At 45.4% G+C, this 19,284-nt stretch overlaps 2 protein-coding genes across 3 annotated transcripts in view; both read right to left on the bottom strand.

Moving 5' to 3' along the window:
• The window catches only part of PRDM11 (PR/SET domain 11), a 42,382-nt gene extending 25,206 nt beyond the window's left edge, over positions 1-17,176 (bottom strand). The window contains exons 1-4 of one of the 2 annotated variants that reach the window (XM_027641785.1): positions 17,061-17,176; positions 16,590-16,693; positions 15,433-15,695; positions 14,406-14,473 (exon numbers count right to left, since the gene is read on the bottom strand). In XM_027641785.1, the coding sequence (XP_027497586.1) occupies positions 14,406-14,473; positions 15,433-15,695; positions 16,590-16,693; positions 17,061-17,176 (551 nt within the window). Of the gene's footprint in view, positions 1-13,442; positions 13,854-14,405; positions 14,474-15,432; positions 15,696-16,589; positions 16,694-17,060 lie in introns of those variants that run through there. The other variant, XM_027641787.1, reaches the window with a different exon arrangement.
• On the bottom strand, positions 3,172-8,568 carry LOC113946508 (myb-related transcription factor, partner of profilin-like). Its single transcript, XM_027641792.1, has 2 exons — positions 7,973-8,568; positions 3,172-6,370 (listed from the first exon to the last, which is right to left on the bottom strand). Exons 1-2 carry the CDS (start codon positions 8,409-8,411, stop codon positions 5,787-5,789), a joined length of 1,023 nt encoding a protein of 340 aa, XP_027497593.1. The 5' UTR covers positions 8,412-8,568; the 3' UTR covers positions 3,172-5,786.
• Positions 17,177-19,284: the final 2,108 nt, after the last annotated feature.

Raw genomic sequence — 19,284 nt, forward strand, 5'->3', positions numbered from 1 at the left:
CAGCAGGGTGTGACATAAAAATACAAACAGCTCTGCAAGTGGAAACCCCAGCACCACATTGTGGGGATCTCCTGGCAATGCTGACAGAAAGATCACTTTCTGGGCATGGGATTTATTTTCCTGATTTAAAACAGCTAGTTTTCAGCTCAGCAAAATGTATTTATTCCCACTCCAAGAAACCTGCTAAGACAGAGACCTATCACTAGGGTCATATTATTTGCTCTCACACTACTAATGTTCCTACTAGAGGACATAAAAAAGGCTTGGTAATACTGGCTCCAGCTGCCACCAGCATGTGCTCACAACACCTACCCAGGACCATGAGGAGGACCCATCATGGCATGTACAGACCCCAAAGCACACCTGAACGGTTCATAGATAGAGCTTATTCTTTTCTTATGCCATTCGCCTGTTATTCAGTGCTCCCTGATGCAGCAACATTAATGAAGGCAAGTGGCATATGGCTCCTCTGACATCTGCTGCTACTAGTCCTTGCTCAAGTTCCCTTATATAGATAGGTATTTCTTTGGCTTAAGAAATCTGCCAAAGTTTCCTTGCATATTCTTCCCTTCTCCAGCCATGTGAATGCACAAATTAAGACGCAAGCCCACCTGCACGTGATCACACTAACCCACATATACATAAGGTCACAAACTTGGTGAAACTTCCCACAAAACACATAGAACAGACTGCCCGAGAGTCCAGCAATTCCGGTTTTAATGTTAAGCAATTGTCCATGTGCCTGCAAGCAGTTGTATTTTTCCTAATGTGTGCTACCCAGGATTCTCTGCCATTTTCGGCAATTTTTTAAACAGTAGACTCTGGCACTGCCAAAATTGGCTTTTATTAACCCTTCTTTTACTTTTGGTCACAAAACCAAATAACTTTTAAACTACCAGTTTGTGTATTTGAAAAGGAAGAAAGACCTGGACCAGCACAGTGGGAAGGAGGCCCTGCAATGGCACACAGCTGCCAGGTTATTTCTTCTGGGTGTTAGTGATCACTCATCAAAAGGCGGATCAGGCATTCAGACAGCCATGAGATACACAGCCCTTGAAGTATACCAATGTGCTGCAGTCAGTTTGATGCCCTGCAGTACAGGAGATCCTAGAGGATGCTCTCCCCAGTCCAAGCAAAATGTCAGGATGCTTCCTAGCATCCCACTGTCCACAACAGTACAGTGACAAGATCAGGGTGCCCCTGTAAAGGAGCCTGGCTACCTGCAAAGATTTACCAACCAGAAGTCACTCAGAGATCCTTAACACAACATACAGGACTCACACCCCCACAGCCAGTGGCACTGAGGAATTCACTGAGCAGTGCCAGGATGGTCCGGTGCAGTCACAGAAAACTGCATTTGACAGTGAGATTTAGAAAACTCCCTAAAATACAACTTTGAACAGGAAGGGGAGAGTCTGGTTATCTATTCCCACCGGGGCTCGCTTTTATTATTAAGTATTTTGTTAAGCATGAGCATGCTTTTCCTATTCATCGCTCTCCTTCTGCCTCTACAGCCCTCCAAGTTTCTGCCTGAGAGCGTCCTTCAGCTCTGCTGCCTGTGTTCGGAAGCTCTGGCCACTTCCTGGAGCAGTGGGGAGCTGGGAGGAGAGCGCAGTCTGGAGGGTACGAGCTGGTGAACTGCTGCAACCCTGCAGCACGCTGCCTGGCCACTCACTCCCATCCAGCCTCCTGCAGCCACCAGCCCTGCCAATTTCACCAAGAGCCCTTAACAGAGAGTTGTGGAATAATCCAGTCACAAACATGTTTCCCCACAGCTGCTCCCAGCTAGTAAGTGGTTTACCCTCCCGGAGAGGAAGCTTTCCACCTGTGATACTTCCCTCAGGTAAGGTAAATGGGATGAGATCATCCACACAAACAACCCAGTGCTGCCCAGCCCCAGGCTCCAGTGTCCCCAGAAGCTCAAGATGCAGGTTACAAAGGACTGCATAAACCTCATATTGGTCTAAGACACCTAGTGCCGCTGCACACCACAGGTGCTTTCCAAGGATGGAGAAAGTCATTCCACAAAAGGGCAGCCTGCCTGGTGAACAGGGGACACAAACTGCCTGCTGAGGAGAGACTGCAGGATCTACCTTCTCTGACACATGTCCCGAAGCCAAAGTGCTCACATCCTGAACAACCCAACCCTTCCTGTGAAGGCTGGAAAGTACCCAGTTCCCCTCCCAATGCCAAATACTCAGTCTGGATTGAGGCAAGGAGGCTACTTTGGTTTGGATGCCCAGGAGAGGCATGGTTAGGCTGACCCACAGATGGGCACACAGATGGGCACAGCCCTGCTTGCATAGCAGCTTTCCCAAGGGACCATGATCCTCAGAGGAGGACTGGGGTCATACTGCTCCCAGGACAGATCCAGCCACCCTCAGCTGCACCTGGTCCTACAAAGATGCATTGCTACCAGCCACAAATAGGTAATTTCATGTCCTGCCCAGGCTACTCAGGACCAGCCATTGTACCAATGGAGACCAGTTATAACCCAGCTGTAGCTATTGGGGTTTCAATCAACCCCATCACTGTTGGAGGCACAGCTCCTTGCTCTGCAGGACCACCTTTCTCATAGACTTTCTAGCTAGCAGCAAATAAACATCATATCGCCCTTTTTTCTAAGCCACAGCCCACTCAGGACACCAAATTGCCACATTTTGGGATGGTCAAGTGAGCATGCCCAGAAAAATGTCAAGGTATTTTTTGGCAGCTGGGACCATTCCTCTCAGGAGGAGAACAGACGACCCTCCAGAAGAGACAGCAAAGAGGAAGGGGACATTTTCAGCTGGAGGAAGGCTCAAGCTTTTATCCTCCTCCCCTCTGCTATCCCCCTGGCCTTGCCTCATGCCTCCCTCCTACCCACTCCGTTGCTTACCTTCCATCTGGCCCCGGGGGTGCTCTGATGTCACCCTGACAGACAGAGTAGAGCATTGCAGGGAACAGGCCACTGGCCTTTCCAAAATCAACATCAGGCACAGAGCCAGGGCAGGAGATCCCACGCAAGAGAGCAGCCCAGACTGGTGCCCCGAGATGCCATACCCACAGACCCTGCCTCAGCACTCTGATGCTGAGTGTCTCCAGGAGACCCACATCCGTGACAGGTTTGTTACCAGCTCAGGCAAAAATTGTATGAGAGAAACAAATGACTCAACAGCAGCCATGTTAAAAGTGTTATATATTTATTGCATTCTTAACAAAAATACTTTTAAAAAGAGAATTTTTTCAGCATGTACAAGACATGGAGATACTGGGGTTGAGCACAGCAGTTTGCTTTGATGCAGGCACTTACTTCAACAGCCAGTTAACATGATGGGTGCAGGAGGAAGTATCCTTTGCGAGCCAGTACAGAAAAGCCACTCCACCGAGGGGTCTACACAGGGCAGGAGATACGTCCCCTGATCTGGACCGATCTGTAATAGTCCACAGAGGAAACTGGGGGAGATATCATGCAGTCTACAGTAAAAAGTCCTTTCTCCTGACCAGTACCCAGCCTTTCGGGGTTTGTATTGAGAGTTGTGCATCCTTCACCAGGATTCTCTCTCTTAACACAATCTGTGTGGGCAATTGGATGGCAGCAATGATGCTAACTTCCTCCAGTGCCCAGCACCTGCAGGAGTCTCCTTCCCTGCAGATCCAAGGGTTCCCAGAAAAGATCCCCCTGGACAACATCAGAGGATCTAATCTTATCAGTATACCCATGGGAGAACATCAGCAGAGACCAAATATTATAAAAATATAAAATACCACTTTTAATATATAGTAGCAGCATTATATCGACCCAGAAAGCCTTTAAAGCTTATCACCTTTTCTCAGTTCACTCTGATTCATAAATTAGATCCACTTCTGCCAGATTTCCCAATCTCTCTTTCATCTGAAGAGAGACTGTGACTTTTGTAGAATACAGATGGTACAACAGAAGTAAAAGGACATCCTCAGAGGAAGGTGAGCAAGTTCTGCCCCGGTCTGGCACCAGCACTACAAGGAACATCCTCTGCGTGAAACCAGTCAAGTGATTCCCCAGAAACGAGGCTTTTCTCCTAGCCAGACCACTGCTTCCTTGAGCAAGGACCTTTTACTGCACCACTAAAAATAAATTACTTGAATTAAAATTACAGAACATCTAGAAAAAAAAAAGGAAAAGCAGGTCAAGTATGCCTGACACAACAGATATACAATGATCTTTCCAGAAGAGAAGCTAGTGCACTATACTTTCAAAGGACAGGTCAGACAGACTAGAGAAGATCCCTGAAGATCACACAAAACAAGCCATTCTTCTGCTTTACCATGCTGCCTATGTTCAATTCCCACTGAAGTTTCTGTAAATTTTTAGCCAAGTTTCTAGCCCAGCCATGGCATGATGATGCTCATCCATATTAACTGGAATAGCTTCCTGCAACCTGCCTCCAAAAACAACAGGACAGCCTGGAGAGCAGTGGTGTGCTGTGTGTGGTTAACACCTTGGCCCTTTTCCCTGCTGATCATGATAATGATCCAGATTTTTCCAGAAATGGGGGCAGCATGGTAGATGCAGATGTGCAAATCAAGGAGAAAACAGACATGTTATAAAAGAGCTACCACATACATTATCACCACCTGAGGTGACACTATTAAAGCCTAGTTCCAGAATCAGGGTTGTACATGGGAACCTCACACAGCACTAAACAATTCAAATGTTGTAACACAGTCCTTTCTTGCATCTCTATGGGGAAAGAAAGCAGTACAAAACCAACACGTCTAAGATTTTAATCTATGTAGCTGTGAATTTAGACTGTAAACTCTTCACAATAGGAGAACACAGAACAGATCCCATGCTAAATAACACTAAGTGCAGAGTAACTGTACTGAAGCTGACAGAATTACAATGAAACAAAACCAAACTGTTCTTAAGGTCAGAAGCAGGCCCTATATCTTTTGTTGTTTCTGTTCAGTCTTTCACGTTCTGAAGAGGGTGAGGTGATTCAAAACTGAAGATTGCAACATGCAAGAAAATAATATGATACAATTCTCTTTAAATGTTGTCATATTATGAAATAATTGTATTTTAACTGCAACTGTGAAGGGTAGGTAGGGGTTTCAGACCTGAGCAAACAAAATTTTAATTCTTTAATATAAGTGGATGTGCTACTGCAGGATCCAGGCCCATGCCATCACAGCCCTTCTCAGAAGTCTAAAACCACCATGCTCAGACCTGTCCTCAACATCATGATTTTTTCACTTCTCTGCAAAAGCTCTTTTAAACCCCTCTCCCCAAAACTGTGTATATGTCACAGTAAACCCTGGATTGCTCACTATTGCTGAATGCACAATAAAAGAATGAGCAGCAAGTGTCTTTAGAGTTATAAGGCTATATTTCTGCACATATTGCCTATACTAATTTTCAGGAAAATGATGGGAAGGCAGTAGTAGGGTAAATTTGTTAGTCAATTGCAAAGGGAGCTCTGTAGCATGTTGTCACTATAAATAACATTTCACAGGTATGGGAAGAGATTCAGATAATGATTCCTATTGTATCGCAGTTTATAGAGCATTTAAAGCATGGGGAAGTCAGTGAAAACTCCCAGTCTCTATGAATAGAAAGACATCCTACATTCCAAGATTCCTCTTTGCCATTGCAGAGGGAAAGTCCTATTATTTAGCTGCCATAATTCATACAGCTGGCAGGGGGGTGGATGGGTTGGGTCAGCTGTTTACCTTCCCCACAGAGTACTGATACACATAGAGAAGCCATGTGAGCATGCAGCAGCTCAGGAAGGAGTACCCTTCTTTACTTTATATGACATAGACTAAAAATGTTTTCTCTTTTGTGATCTGGTAGTCCGTGCAGGAGTCATCTGTTTTAGAGGGTTTTGGTTAGACGCTGAACTAGGTTCTGAGGGCTGTTTAGGGCAAGTGTCTTGTTGACAAGACCCTTGCATGACACTAGGATCTTGTGTCCTATGGAGAGCCTGGACCCCATTACGTATTTCTGTTAGTGTTTGACACATCTGGCTGACCTGACTGGTGAGGTCAGCCATCCTCTGACTGACGGCATGCATGCTGTCTGCCATGTCCCTATGAATGGCCACCAGCTCCTGGCAGAACTGCCCAAACATGTCTGTTTGCTGAGCATGGGAATGGAGAAGCTGGCGATCGAAGCTGGAGAGGGGTGGGTTCCTTGTGCGGGGGTGCGGGGGTCTGCAGGACGAGGTGGTGCGTGGGGATGGACAGTGCAGTTCCTGCCTTTGGCTGCTAGCTTCCAAGTGCTCTGATGAGGAAGAAGTGCGGAGGAAGGAGGGCCCGGAGAGATGATTGACTCCTGCACCAGCCCTCTGCAGCGAAGCGAAGTGTTGTTCCTGAGAAGTGCCTGGCATCTCTTCATCTTCACCAGCTTAAATAGAAGAGGAAGCATGAATTATTAGTGTGAAATCCCTCACAACTCTGGTTTCTGTTTCAGGGTATCTCAAAGAACATGTTAAAAGGGTTTTCCCCTCCCCTCAGTTTACCATTTCAGACAAGCCTGTAGTTTCCAATGCGTAACTCAACATGCAAGTGCTGCAACGTTAGCATCTGGGTGATAAGCTTAGCCATAAGAAGCTGGAAGAGTGGATGAACCCAAGCTATTATGGTATCCTGTACACAGCATCGTTTGTTACTAGAATATAAATCCATTTCAGACAGCAGCAATGACTCCCTTTCCCCAAAACCATAAGTAGCTAGCACACTCCAGTATTTTGGAGGGACACAAAGCCCTCATGCAAAAATTCTGCTCCTGTGTCATTTCTTACAATCCCTGCACTGAGAAAAGCATAGATGTAGTATCTGCTGCTCACAAAGTGTGTACTGCAAAGCCACTACATAGCTTGATATCACTAAGACAATGAGGGAGTCAGGCGTAGCAGCAACAGCACCCTATGTTAATCAGGTAAGTATACTTGATGCAAAATCAAAACCAAAGCAAAACAGTAGGGGAAAGTTCTCATTAGTCTGATAAATATATAGTGATGTGCCAGTTTACAAGTACAGGCATATCAAGAGTAAGAAGAGACAAGACTTCACTTGTTGCAAAGTGCCACTGGCTTCCAAGACAGATGTAAAGAATGACCAATTCCCACTTTTTAAGTTCTTGAAGATTTTTGTCCTTGCTTTTCCACTAACAACACTACTACAAATATGAGATCAGATCTAATGTGGTAGGACAGTGCTGCTCATGAGGTGTTAGTTGACTCACTTCCCAAGAAGTTATCCCCTTTCTCTCCTTTGTATCCCTAAAAGCTAACAGACCAAGAAGCTGCACCTCCATGACGAAAACCTGTGTGTACACAGCTATGGGAAGAACTTGCAAAAGCAGTTTGTGGTTTAGCGCTGGAAGGTGTCTGAGAATTGTGGTGGAAGAAGATAACTTCAAAAGCAGGGCCAGCAATTCCTTTAAAACCAGTGAAGAAACAGTTGTTATCATCTATCTTTTTCATAGCATTTATGTTGATCCTTCAGACCACTAATGAGAAATCATAAGTGGCCCGGCCTCAGAGCAACGAAAGCCAGTGATCACTGAGACCTCCCAACAGTCCTTTTGGAAGTGATCCATTAGTGACTGGCAGATGACCCCCAGCTTGATAACATTGCTGGTTTATCACAGTGAAGATCCCCTAATCCATTACAAGCATTTTCCCCACAGACTGGAGGTAGTTGCACTTCAACTACAGATGCTCCCTCACTTGTAGGATTAGGTCAGATTTATAATCCATCATCTACCCTTAGAAGACAGTATAGAAAAGAACTAGATAAACAGATAAAGAAGATGATCTTAACTTGGAAACAATCCACTTCAACACCCCACAACCACCAGAGCAGGCTGTCTTGAAACCAACCACAGCAGTAAGACCTGTCTTGACAGGCAACCCAGCATCTCACACAACACACAATGCTCTTATGGTGTCAAACTGAGGTATCCAAGCATAAGGCAAAGAGGTGTTAAGGCAATGATACTTACAGCTTGTTGACAGGCTGTCAACCACGTCCAGATCCGCTCTCTGGAAACCGTGCATCTGGTGGGATGAACGCAGTGTCGACTGGATGGCTCTCTCGTGGGCGGTCAGGACGATGGCCGAGGGCTGCCCCATGCTGCCAGGGCTGGAGAGGGACCTCTGCATGAATGCCAGTTTGTCCTTGGTCCTTCTCTTCATGTCGTCCCATCTGTGTTTAATGTCTTTTACAGATCTGGGGACCTGGCTGACTGATGTGATCTGCCTGGCTATGCCTTCCCAGATCTTGTCCCTGTCGGCATGGGATAGACGCATTGTCTCCCTCCCAAACAGCATGGCTTCATTTCGGGTCACCTCAGTGACCAGAATGTCCAGTTCTTCCTTGGAAAACTTGGGCTTCCTCTTTCGTTCAGCCATGTTCCTTGGGTTGAACATCCCACAAAGCATAATTGGGTAAAAGGAAATCAGCGCAAAGCAGCCCCCTGCATCCAACCACTTGGCCAGTGCAGCACTGGGGCAGAGGAGTTCGGTGGGATCCAGCTCCCCCCACCTGCAACAACCTCTCAGTTTTCCTCAATCTCACCAGGAAAAGGCAGCTGTTTTGTTTTTAAGAGGCAATTTTCAAGCTTAAGAAAAAAAACACCAAGCAGCACTAGTGTAAAGGAGCCTTCTCAGTTTTACAGGTAAAATGAAATTTTACACTTCGTCTGATGCCCTGACTTACATATGACAATTTCAGTTCAGTCTCGTATCACTTGCCACAGTTCGTACACAGAAAAAAGTGTGTAAACTCACAATCACTCACAAAGTTAGTTAGCTTCTAAGGTGATATTGCTCAAAATTTTGATGAAATTTAGAGGCCTGACATACATTGTATTGTTCTGCCTGGCACAACATGCAGTGGAATGTTGTTTATACCACCCTTTCTGTTACAACTTGCAGGATGTTATGCAGAGGCTGTATCAAATCAGACTTTTTTTAGAGTAGGGCAATTCTGACTAGACTCAGGCAATTTCTGCAACTCACTTTCCCTGAGGAAAGGTCTTTTTTTCAGCATCATGGTACTGCACATCCAGCATTTGTCTGCTTCACAGCAAGCTCTTGCTTCACCCAGAAATGGATGCTGTTTCCCATTGTTCTCAAAAGGAATGAGGCCACCCACTTGTTTTTCCTGGCTAGGCTTTCCATCACTGCCACTGACAGGAGCCTGCACCCAGTTTCTGGTGCTTCAAACAAACAACTCATAGCCTCAGCCCATTGAGAAGACGAGGCAGTCATCCTGAGAAAAAGTAGTTTTGTCCAAAGGGAGTGTGTGTTAATTTTTCCAGCCACAGTCAAAGGAAACTTTAAAAATAAACAAAACATTAGTCCTAACTATGTTTCTTTATTGGGGAAAGAAAAGAAGGCAGCAGCAGATCTATTTAACAGGGAAGGAAAAAACAGACTGTCTGAACATGCAGTTTTGCACATAAATAAGGTGGAACTGCAGACAGAGGAATAATCTGCAGCCTGGGCAATGGATTATTCTCTATGCAGCACAGCACAGAGAAGATCAGAGGCCACATACAAGAAGTAATATATCTTAATGGTTACAACACCTATCAACTGTATCTCTGAAGTGACACCATGGGTGGGAAAACCTAACGGTTTCTCAATGTGTTCAGTTTCTTCCTGCTTATCGCCTCAAATTAAATGAAACCAAAGATGCTACTACTAGTAGACAGAACGTTTGATTTCATTCGATTTGGGATCTATTGTTAGTATCATTGCAATGTTAGGGGAATAAATTCTGGCTGGGCTAGCTCAGATCCTCCTCTTTCGAAGAAATACAGTTAATCGTAAGATCTTGGCCAACTGCCCTCTGTGCAGGCAGAAAATCCACCTGTAGTACTTTCTGAAAAACTGGTATAAGTGATGGCTCCACATTTGTGATGGCCCTGCTGGTGCCTCCTCAGAGGTAGATGCCTCTAAGCACTGCTGTGGCCCAGCACAAGATAAGTCGTTTAGGATGCACTCCTCTAAAAGGTGCTTGTGGGCTGCGGAGTAAGAAAAACCTACAGAAAGGCAACAACCCTTGTCAGTTGTTGTTCTATTTTCTCCTTAGTGCTGTTAACACTGTTGTTTAATCAGTCTCACTGATGCTGCTGCCCTCCACTGGGGCAAGTGTCAGAAGCTTGGTTAAAGCTGGAAAACCAGTAGGAAAAGCTGCTCAAATCGAAGCCATATACAGGGAAAGCTGGGACCTAAGTGCATAGATGCATTTCTTTGGAACAGACATAAATGCATACTTGAGACACTGTTTTGGTGGAGCTTCATTTATAGAGGGGAAGAAGGAGCGTTTAGAGAAGATGGTAATGAAAGATGAAAAGCCAGCAAAGCACTTGCTACACTGACCTCAAAAAAAACCCCCAAAAAACCCCTTACCAAATTAAAAGAAAAACGGAGTTCTCCCAGCTGAACACTGGAAAGAGGGAAAAGGTTACTCGGAACACTGAGCAAAGGAATATTCACACTATGATTTTTATCACATTCAGCCAAACTGGGCTTCATGTATATTCTCAGCAGGTACTCATGACTGCACAGTATCATCAGTGCCTCCATGCGGCAGAAACAAACCTCCACGTGGCGGAAACAAGCTGCTCTGGTGAAAAGTAACAATATTTTGCAAAGTGCTCCTGGGTAGCAGTGAGCTTGCAGAACAGAAGTCTCCCCAGAGCTGCAGGGTCAGGAAACCTGACACACCGTCTTCTCGCTGAATTCACACCTACTGTCACTAGCAAAACTGCACTGATTGGGAATCAGAGCTTTTTTGCTCTTCCTAGACACGGTATCCCATCAAGTGCATTTAGGACAGCCTGTGGTAGGCCCGGATATTCAGATTTCAGAGTTTCCACTCATTTGCTCCAGCATCTAAGATAACTTACGGATTCCAATAGCAAACTTGCCACAGAGAGAGTAATGAACTCTGGCCAGTTTTAATCACAAATTCAATTAATGTTAGGTTCCTAGCAGGCACATTTACCTCCTCCTTATAAAAATGCAGACAGTATTACTAGCAGAGAGATCTGCTTCCCCTCATGCATTTCCTCTAGCATGCAGTATGTCCCTAGAGACAGTCACCAATATTTCCAAGCACCTCTCTGGGTTGCCATGTGGTGTTTTAGCAAGCTCCAGAGGAATCCCAGCTGTGAGGCTGTGAATTCACCTCAGCCCAGGTCAATCTGTGGTGCAAAACAGTACAGCTATTTCTTTCAAAACAAATGACATTGTAAACTACCTGAAGAGTGGGCACTTAATGATCACTTCACAAAAATATCAACCAACTCCACTGTTCTTGGCCTCTAAGAAACAAGTATGTAACTTTTCCCAGGGCTTTTTTGGGTTTTTTTACAGGGATCACAGTACTTTAGGATCCTTTTGCTCTGCATAAATTTGCAATGGATAAGAACATTTGCTCCGCTTGGTGCAAGGTAACAGAAATCAGTTTATGAAGTTCAACAAAATGACATTCATAAACTGGTGACTTTTACTCACCCTGAACACATGGGAAGTCACAGTAACCCTGACTTTTTTTTAATGTTTATTTTTAAAAGGTCCTGTAAAGTTGAAACAGCAGCTTAGTACTTAAAAGATCTAAGTTGGTCCTGGTTTAAGCAGCCTGATGGAGCACTCGACTAGAGCTCCCTTCCAGGCTCTATTATTGTATGAAGATCAAATCACAGACATCTCCACGATAAGGATACAGGAAGATTTATAGAACAGTCTGGCTCCCCATGACCTCTTTGTTACTATGCTTGGAGAGGAAAGATGGCAGAAAGGAAGATAAAGGAAAAAGAATTGAGGAAGACTTGCACTGGACTTTTCATATGAGAAAGGATGAATCTGAACTGTGCCAAAAGCCTAAGAACTCAGGTACTCACATGTAAGAAGGGATACAGACTATAAATGCCTAAACTAGCCTGGAAACCCCAAATATGAGGCACTGCACTCCAACACTTCAGTTAGGCACCATCAGTTTGCTGGTACTTCCTATCCTGCATCTCAGTCTGGGCCAAGTGACACATAGACAGAGTGTTGTTTCCTGAACTTTCTGAATTACTTTCATTTTTTGTTCATATCTATTATTTCTAGAGAACACTAACAACTAAACAACAGAATTTCCTCAGAAGCAATCAGGAAAATGGATGGTTCTCTGCAACCCTTCAGAAGCCCCAAGAACTCTCATCATCAGCAATTTACAGGTTGTGTCCAAGAAAGCATTAATTTCATTTGGGGTTTGCTGCAATCCATGATAATCAGTGCCCAGAAAAATAAAAACAGAGGAGGACGTTTGCACAAATCAAAGCCATGCAGTTTTATAAAGTATTGCAAACAACAGCATTTTACTCTGGACAGAGATGAAGGGTGCATTATTCTTCCACCAGCAGCCAGCTTAGGAGAACATGCTCCCAGCATCAGGAGTTCACATTGGCTAACTGAATGATGAGAGAAAGGGCACGAGGATTCTACCATTGACATGGCACCTGCTGTGCTTCATACTCCTTCCTCCCTGTCATCCACTGCCCTGGGTAAACAGTCACTTGAAATTAAACCAGCAAGTGCTGCAGTGTACGTATTGTCCTCAGCGGGAAAATGAAAATGGGCTCAGATGTGGTATTTAAACAACAAAAACAATAGGCAGAGATCTACAAGAAGAGAGAGGAGTCAGCACAAGCTGCCCTCCCCACGCCATACCCACCTACTCAGTGGGTGAGTAGATCTACTTTGCAAAGCACTCCATCTGTGAGTGATAGCAAAGAGCACCATCTGAAAAACAAAACGAGCGCTGTCTACAGCGTCCTGAAAGTATGGTTTCTGTAAGCAATCTCAGTGTCAGGTGATGCTCTGGTATAGGATACCAAGCACACCTCAGTTTGAAAAGTGCTAACAAACCAAATCTAGGCTTTTTGAGGACCTCTATTGCCACTTGAACTGTCAGTGAGACCCTACATAATACTACTGTTAGAAGCAATTTTCAAGAGTAAAATCAGAAAGATCAGTAACACTGGTATAACCTGCACAGGTCCTTCAGTACACCCATTTCCAGAAGAGTTGCAAACATACCCCTTCTTCAAAGCCATAACCTCCTTGCCTTTCAAGGCTGTACAGAACAGCACAGACCACACTCATCTTGAGACTGAATCATGGCAAATACAAGTTCAGGCAAGAACATTCTGCTTTTCAGTGCTAGGACCACAAGTAGTGCCCATTTAAATCCAGACATCAAGCTTATGTTCATGGCAGTAGAAAAAGAGATCATAATAGAATTTTTGCTTTCCAAGACTGTTTTGCCCCAGCTTCACTGTCATGCAGAAAAATTAAATCCTTTGCTGAACTTATAGAACACAAATGACAGAACAGCTGCTATCCATGTAAAGACTCAAATGGAGCAAAAGTAGTGCAACCACATATGACCAATTAGGTCAATCTTGCATCTACCTGTACTTTACACTCTTTATTCCCTCAGTGAGTGACAGCTGAAAATCCTAGACATCCAGGCCGACAAACCAGGTAATTCCACACTGCTTTACTCTCTAGGAAATGCCTTCTTGACAATAACTGCTTCCAAAATTCACCCCTGAAAACAGGATTGGTCTGAATGTGGGACAGGCCTCGGTATAGAGCAATGCCCTGTTCTGGCGACATACCACACATGTGAGGCCTCAGTGACCTACATTTTACAGATATATGCCAATACTTGAAACACTGCATCATGGTTACACACTTTCCCTTCCTACTGCAGTTCCCAAACCAGAACCAGTCTCACTCCTGGCTCAGTACTGAGACCCTGCTCTGCCAAGGCGTGGGGCCGGCAGAGGGAGCGCAAGCCCACGCATCAGGTCTGCCTTCAGTGCTGCTGCAGCTCACTCATTTTGCCTTTCTCCTCGCACAGGACAGCTGACACTGCCAAATGACAGCCACCACAGACAGCTGTTTCAAGTGAAGCCCAGAAAGAAAACAAAAAAAGCATCTCTTTCAGTCTCTTTCAAATGGGAAGGGACAAAAAAACCCAAACCAAATCAAATGTTACCTTGGGGATAATGCAAAGCATTTTGCAAATATTTGAACATAACATAAAAAAAAAAAAATAAAAAAATGGAGTGAGACCCGTCAGCATTTTTAAGAATAGATAAATAGGATCATCTTTATCATTTATCCTTATTCCAGAAAATAGCCATCCCTCCATACACACATCTATGTCTTGTTTTAGATCCTTTCTAAAGGAATCTGACACCAAAGGATACTCATTAAAATAAATACTGAAAGAGCACAAGCACACCATTTACAAAATGGGTGGTGATATTTTTGGTTTGTTTTTCTGACAAACAACAAGTAGTGTTTGATGGCCTCTCTCTTGAAGACAGAGCCCCAAAAGGAAAGGCAGAAGAGAACTGGACTCACCTCATCCAGTTTGCTTTGGTTTCATCTGTCCCATCAATGGATTTGTAGCGGTTGTTCTTATCAACAATCTATGGAACAAGAGAACAGGTGCAGCACGTCAACCAACAGGTCCAGGCAGAAGAACGTATATGAATCTCAGATCGCTGCTTCAGTTCCAGCCTCTGTCATCAGTCTCAGCTTTCCTGGTACTAACAGGCTCCTGATCTGAATGTGTGTGTGGAGGCTTCTCTGAACTAAGAGGCATTTTTCTATGTACAGATATCTGTAACAAAACTATGGATGCAGCTGACAAGATTGCTAACAATCCCAAGAAATAAAAGATTAACTTCCCTTTCAGGACAGGGCTGAGACACATTTATTTTACAAATGGAGAAGTATGAGGAGCATTTAATATGAGCAGCTCTCAGTTTTTTCCCCACCTATAACTCAAATCCCACATTGCATTTCTCATAATAATTAACATCTGTTGATCCAGTGACAGGTCTATCTCATATACTACCCAAGGCCTGTATGAGGGGAAAAAATACAGGGTTTGGTGCTGGTCTGCACGTAGATCAGTTCCTGATGGATTGGATCTCTTTTCTGCCCTCTTGGCCATCTCCTCTGCTCAGGCAATCTGGGAGGGAGTGCTGTACGCCCATGAGAGAGCTCTGCAATCTCTAGATAGAATCCTTCCTCTATCATCAAAATGATGACCAGTGCAGAGAAAGGTACTAGAGGACACCTAGACTGAGTGGAGATGGAAGAACATGGTTCTTGGCAAGAGAGAGAGCAGAAGCAAGTTCTGCTTCCTACAACTGTGAACTGAACTAAGGTGTCATGGCACCTGGTCTCCTTTCACGTATCTATACCCTTAAGTTGCTAATATTTCTGGTAGGTCAATGGTTGCGTCGTGCACATGTGGGTCAGCAGAAGACCTTCAGAGAAGGGGGAAGATGGCTAAGGTTTGGCACCACAAGCCCATAACTCCCCCAGCTCTGAGCTGTATGGCTGAGGTGGCACTTAGTTGGGGAGATTCGTCACTCACCAGCCACGAGAAGAATCCTGCAGACCTGTCCTGGCTAGAGATCTGCCCCTCGTACGGCCCGAAGATGTGACCTTTGGGGATCACCTCATTCATACAGCGCACATCGTTCTCCCCACTGGGCTCTTTAACCACCTCCATTCCAGGAGGGATGGTCAGCGCTGCCCGGTCAGGAATGCCAACAGGCACTGGTGTGTCAGACACAAACACTGGGGGGCCATGGTTCGGACACTCATCCACGAAGTACTCCTGGCAGGACTCGCAGACTGCAGATGCAAAAGGAACCAGGGTTAGGTTGGGCACATGTGATGTCTGTGCAGTTCACGCAGTGCACAGGATGCACACTGCTCAGGCCAGCTCCCTGTCCTTCCCCCTGCCGAGCTGAGACCCCTCCCCAGTATCCAGCCTCCATACACACAGTCACTTCACTGGCTGCTCCCTTGTTTCTCCACATCTCTCAGCAAGGGGTCTGCCCCAACCCACACCTGCCTAACCAACACATGCACCTATATAAACCCTGATGCTCTACACACATTCACCACTGATGGCTGCATGCACAGGGAAAGGTCCCATCACTGCCTGCAGAGACAGAGGCTGGAGGCTCCTGCACATCCCTGGTTAGCAGCTAAGTCCTCCAACCAAGATTTGATTCCCCACACGCCAAAGAGGGAGCTAAAACAAACATCCCTCATACTACAGCCTTCATTCTGTGCTTGGGAGAGAGACAGCATCCCCAGGCACTTTCCCTGTGTCCAGACAGGGATGCAGGTCTGCCTTTTTTGTAGGTGTGCATAAGTGGCAGCAGTTTTCTTTTCCAGACTATAGGAGAAAGAGTTGTTGTTTGCACTATGCTCCCTTTGCAGTTTGTGAATTCAAGTCTTCAGTTTTTGCAGACTCTCAGGATTTTCCAATGTGTGTTTTCACATTTCCAGCTTACTTTCCACCTAGTTCCCTACCTCTGCATAACCCCTCATGGACAAGATGAGTTTGTGCAACAGCTTCTCTTTTAAATGTGCTGGTCTTTGCAGGAGCGCATGTAAATTTGTCCCTGGCTTCTTTTTCCCCTGCTTCTTGACCCAAACCAGTACGGTACCAATACGGACAGACCAAAGACTATACAAGCAGCAGTGGTGCTTTTCTCTCACTCACAATACACTTACACCAGAAATCCACTTGCTGAAAGCTCTTGGTCATGATTAAATCCCGTTTCCCTTTCAGTTTCTTGGGCTCCATCTCTATGGACTGTGGGTCAGGCCTTCCAGAGCTGAGGAGGGAACAACAGAAAGATGATGTTAACCTACCAACACATTGGGACTGCACACAGAGAGGAGGTGAGGCAATGGGGCCTGACAAACTCCTTTAGTCCTAAAACTTCAGCAGAGAAATAATTCAATTTGCCATCCAACCTGCCAAAAGCTAGTACTTGAGATGGCTTAAGGTTAAAGCCTACAGCAGGTAGTGGCTTCATCTACAGTAGGTGCACTAGTAGGGACCACCCTTGTCAAACACCCCAAGGCAGACCTCACAAGGGAGGGCTTTAATAACTTCAAGAAGTTCAAGTATATTCCCCAAAACTAGTTGGGGGGTAAGTGGAGAGAAGGAGTACATCAGTCCGAAGCTCAGCCACGTACCAAGGCTGTCCATACTCCTGGTCCCGGCACGGAGAGCAGGCCTCTGTTTTTATCGTCACCATCTCACCTAAGGAAGCCTGGGTCTGGATCAAACAGTCCTTCAAGTTCTCACTCATGTTCTGAAAGGGAATGAAGGAAGGGAGGAGAAGTATGAGCATCAGGAAATCACAAGCTTCCTCTCCCAGGCCAGGATACAGCCAGCAGAGCAGGCTCTCTCCTGGCACCAAGAGCTGCCATCACACACTGGAGCGCCTACACATGCATGTAGGTGGAAAAGCCTTCAAGGGCTGGGGAGGGAAAATCAGTTCAGCTCTAGGTCAGATGAAGAGCATGAAACACCACAGAGCAACCTGAGGCAAGGAGAATCTGAAGTATGCTTCACAGTGCCCATTAAAAATGTTGCATATGGAATTTAAGACTGATGGGTGTGATATGTTATGGGAACATGGAGCACCACTACCTCAGAGCATGTCTTTGGGGACAGAATGACAATAAAGAGGAATACAGATTGTGGTATCGAACCAGGATCTGTCTATGGACATAACATATGCCAGTTTCCATCTGGGAACAGAGCGCAGTGTACTACAGCCCTGTGGATGGAGCTTTCCATGTGCTCTAGACACCCCTAGCAAACAGGTAAGTGCCTACAGTGCCCTTCAGGACTCCACCAAGATTGCACAAATTATGGTCTCAATCTTCCTGTCCTTTGCAAGGTCCAGAACTGAACCACCCCTCTGGTACATGAGTCTGCTGTAGTGAAAATGCCTCTCCCTGTGCTCAACACAAGAGCCAGGAGCCACTTCACAGAATCACAGAATGAACAGTCCCTTAATGATGTCTAAGGACAGCAAGCTCCAAAATGATAACACTTCCCTCCTCATCCCATCATGGGGTGGTGCTGAAGAGAAAATATAGATGTGTCAAGTGATGATAATTCGGAATGGGTTTAATTTAGATTTTTGGAAGGGCCACTAAGCTTAAGAGCATCCCAGCTTGAGAAGAGCAATAAAGTTGAGTGCTAGTCACTTCATTGCATTCATTTTAAGACTTCCTCCAAAGCACATGAACTGGCTGCTCTCAAGTACCATACCAGATCAGACAGATTTCACACTGCTCCCCCCAAAGCCCCCTGGGATCACCCTTTCCATGTCCACTGTTGCATGACATGCTTTGTTATGCTGCACACCTGCAGTGCTGCTGGAAGGGTCTCTAAGCAGCTGATCAGACCCATTCTGTCAGGGGAGCTGGTGGAAGAGCCCATCCCCATCATGACTCAGCTCAGGGCATTCCTAAATTCAAGTTCTAAGCTCATAAAACCCTGAAGACAGGAATTTTTTTATTCCACACATGCTTGTATAGGGTTGAACACCATGGAAGTCTGATCTTCATTTCTGCTCTGTTTACAGCAAGAAGACTATCCCCAGCCTTTCTGGCTCCTCTTTGTGCCAGGGAACAAATGAATAGTTTTTCCAGTCCCACTTCTCATACGTCAATGTGCACCCTGAAAGACATTTATCAGGGCTGTATCAAGGAGCATTACTTAATATTCATATAGTGGTCTGAAAGCAAAGCCTCAGCATAACTACAACTAGACACAGGCAAACACATGCACTTTTAAGCCTGTACAGGATGCTAAAAACAAAACACATTTTCTTTCAGAATCACCACCACCATTCAGAAGGAAAGCGATACTAAGGGCAAAGAGGGGCTCATTATTCTGGCAAGCTGAGTCCCTTGTCTGTGCTCTCTGGAGCAAGAGGGAAGCTCTCCAGTCCTGTACCTATGCACCAGCTGGTGGTGCAGGTAGGGCCTACTTGCCCTTCCCAAAGGAGAAGGAGAAGTCTTTTCTGGAAAGTCTGCAGTAAAGTAGCTGAAGAGGGAAAAAGCTTGGGGAGGGGGAAAATGTTAAAAGACAAGAAGAGACAGGTGCCCCAGAGCTGGTTAGCTGTGGGGCCTATACTGGCACAGGAAAGGTGGATGCTGGCTGCAGGGCAGATGCTCTCAGTCAGAACAACCAACTACTTCCATTTTGGATGCCTGGAAGACAGGACACCTGGAGTTAAAACAGCCATATCCCCCAAGGCTTCAGTAGGAAAAGTTACAGACATCTGTCTCTGAAGATAAAGTGGCTTCTCCTTTCCCACTCTTGCCTCATGGAGACTTACAGAGCAAGAGAAACCCTGTGATGACACAGTCTGACCTTCTGCCAAGGCAGGTCACTGTG

This window comes from Corapipo altera, unplaced genomic scaffold (genome assembly GCF_003945725.1).
Source record: "Corapipo altera isolate COAL_440 unplaced genomic scaffold, ASM394572v1 23b, whole genome shotgun sequence".
Lineage (NCBI taxonomy): Eukaryota > Metazoa > Chordata > Aves > Passeriformes > Pipridae > Corapipo > Corapipo altera.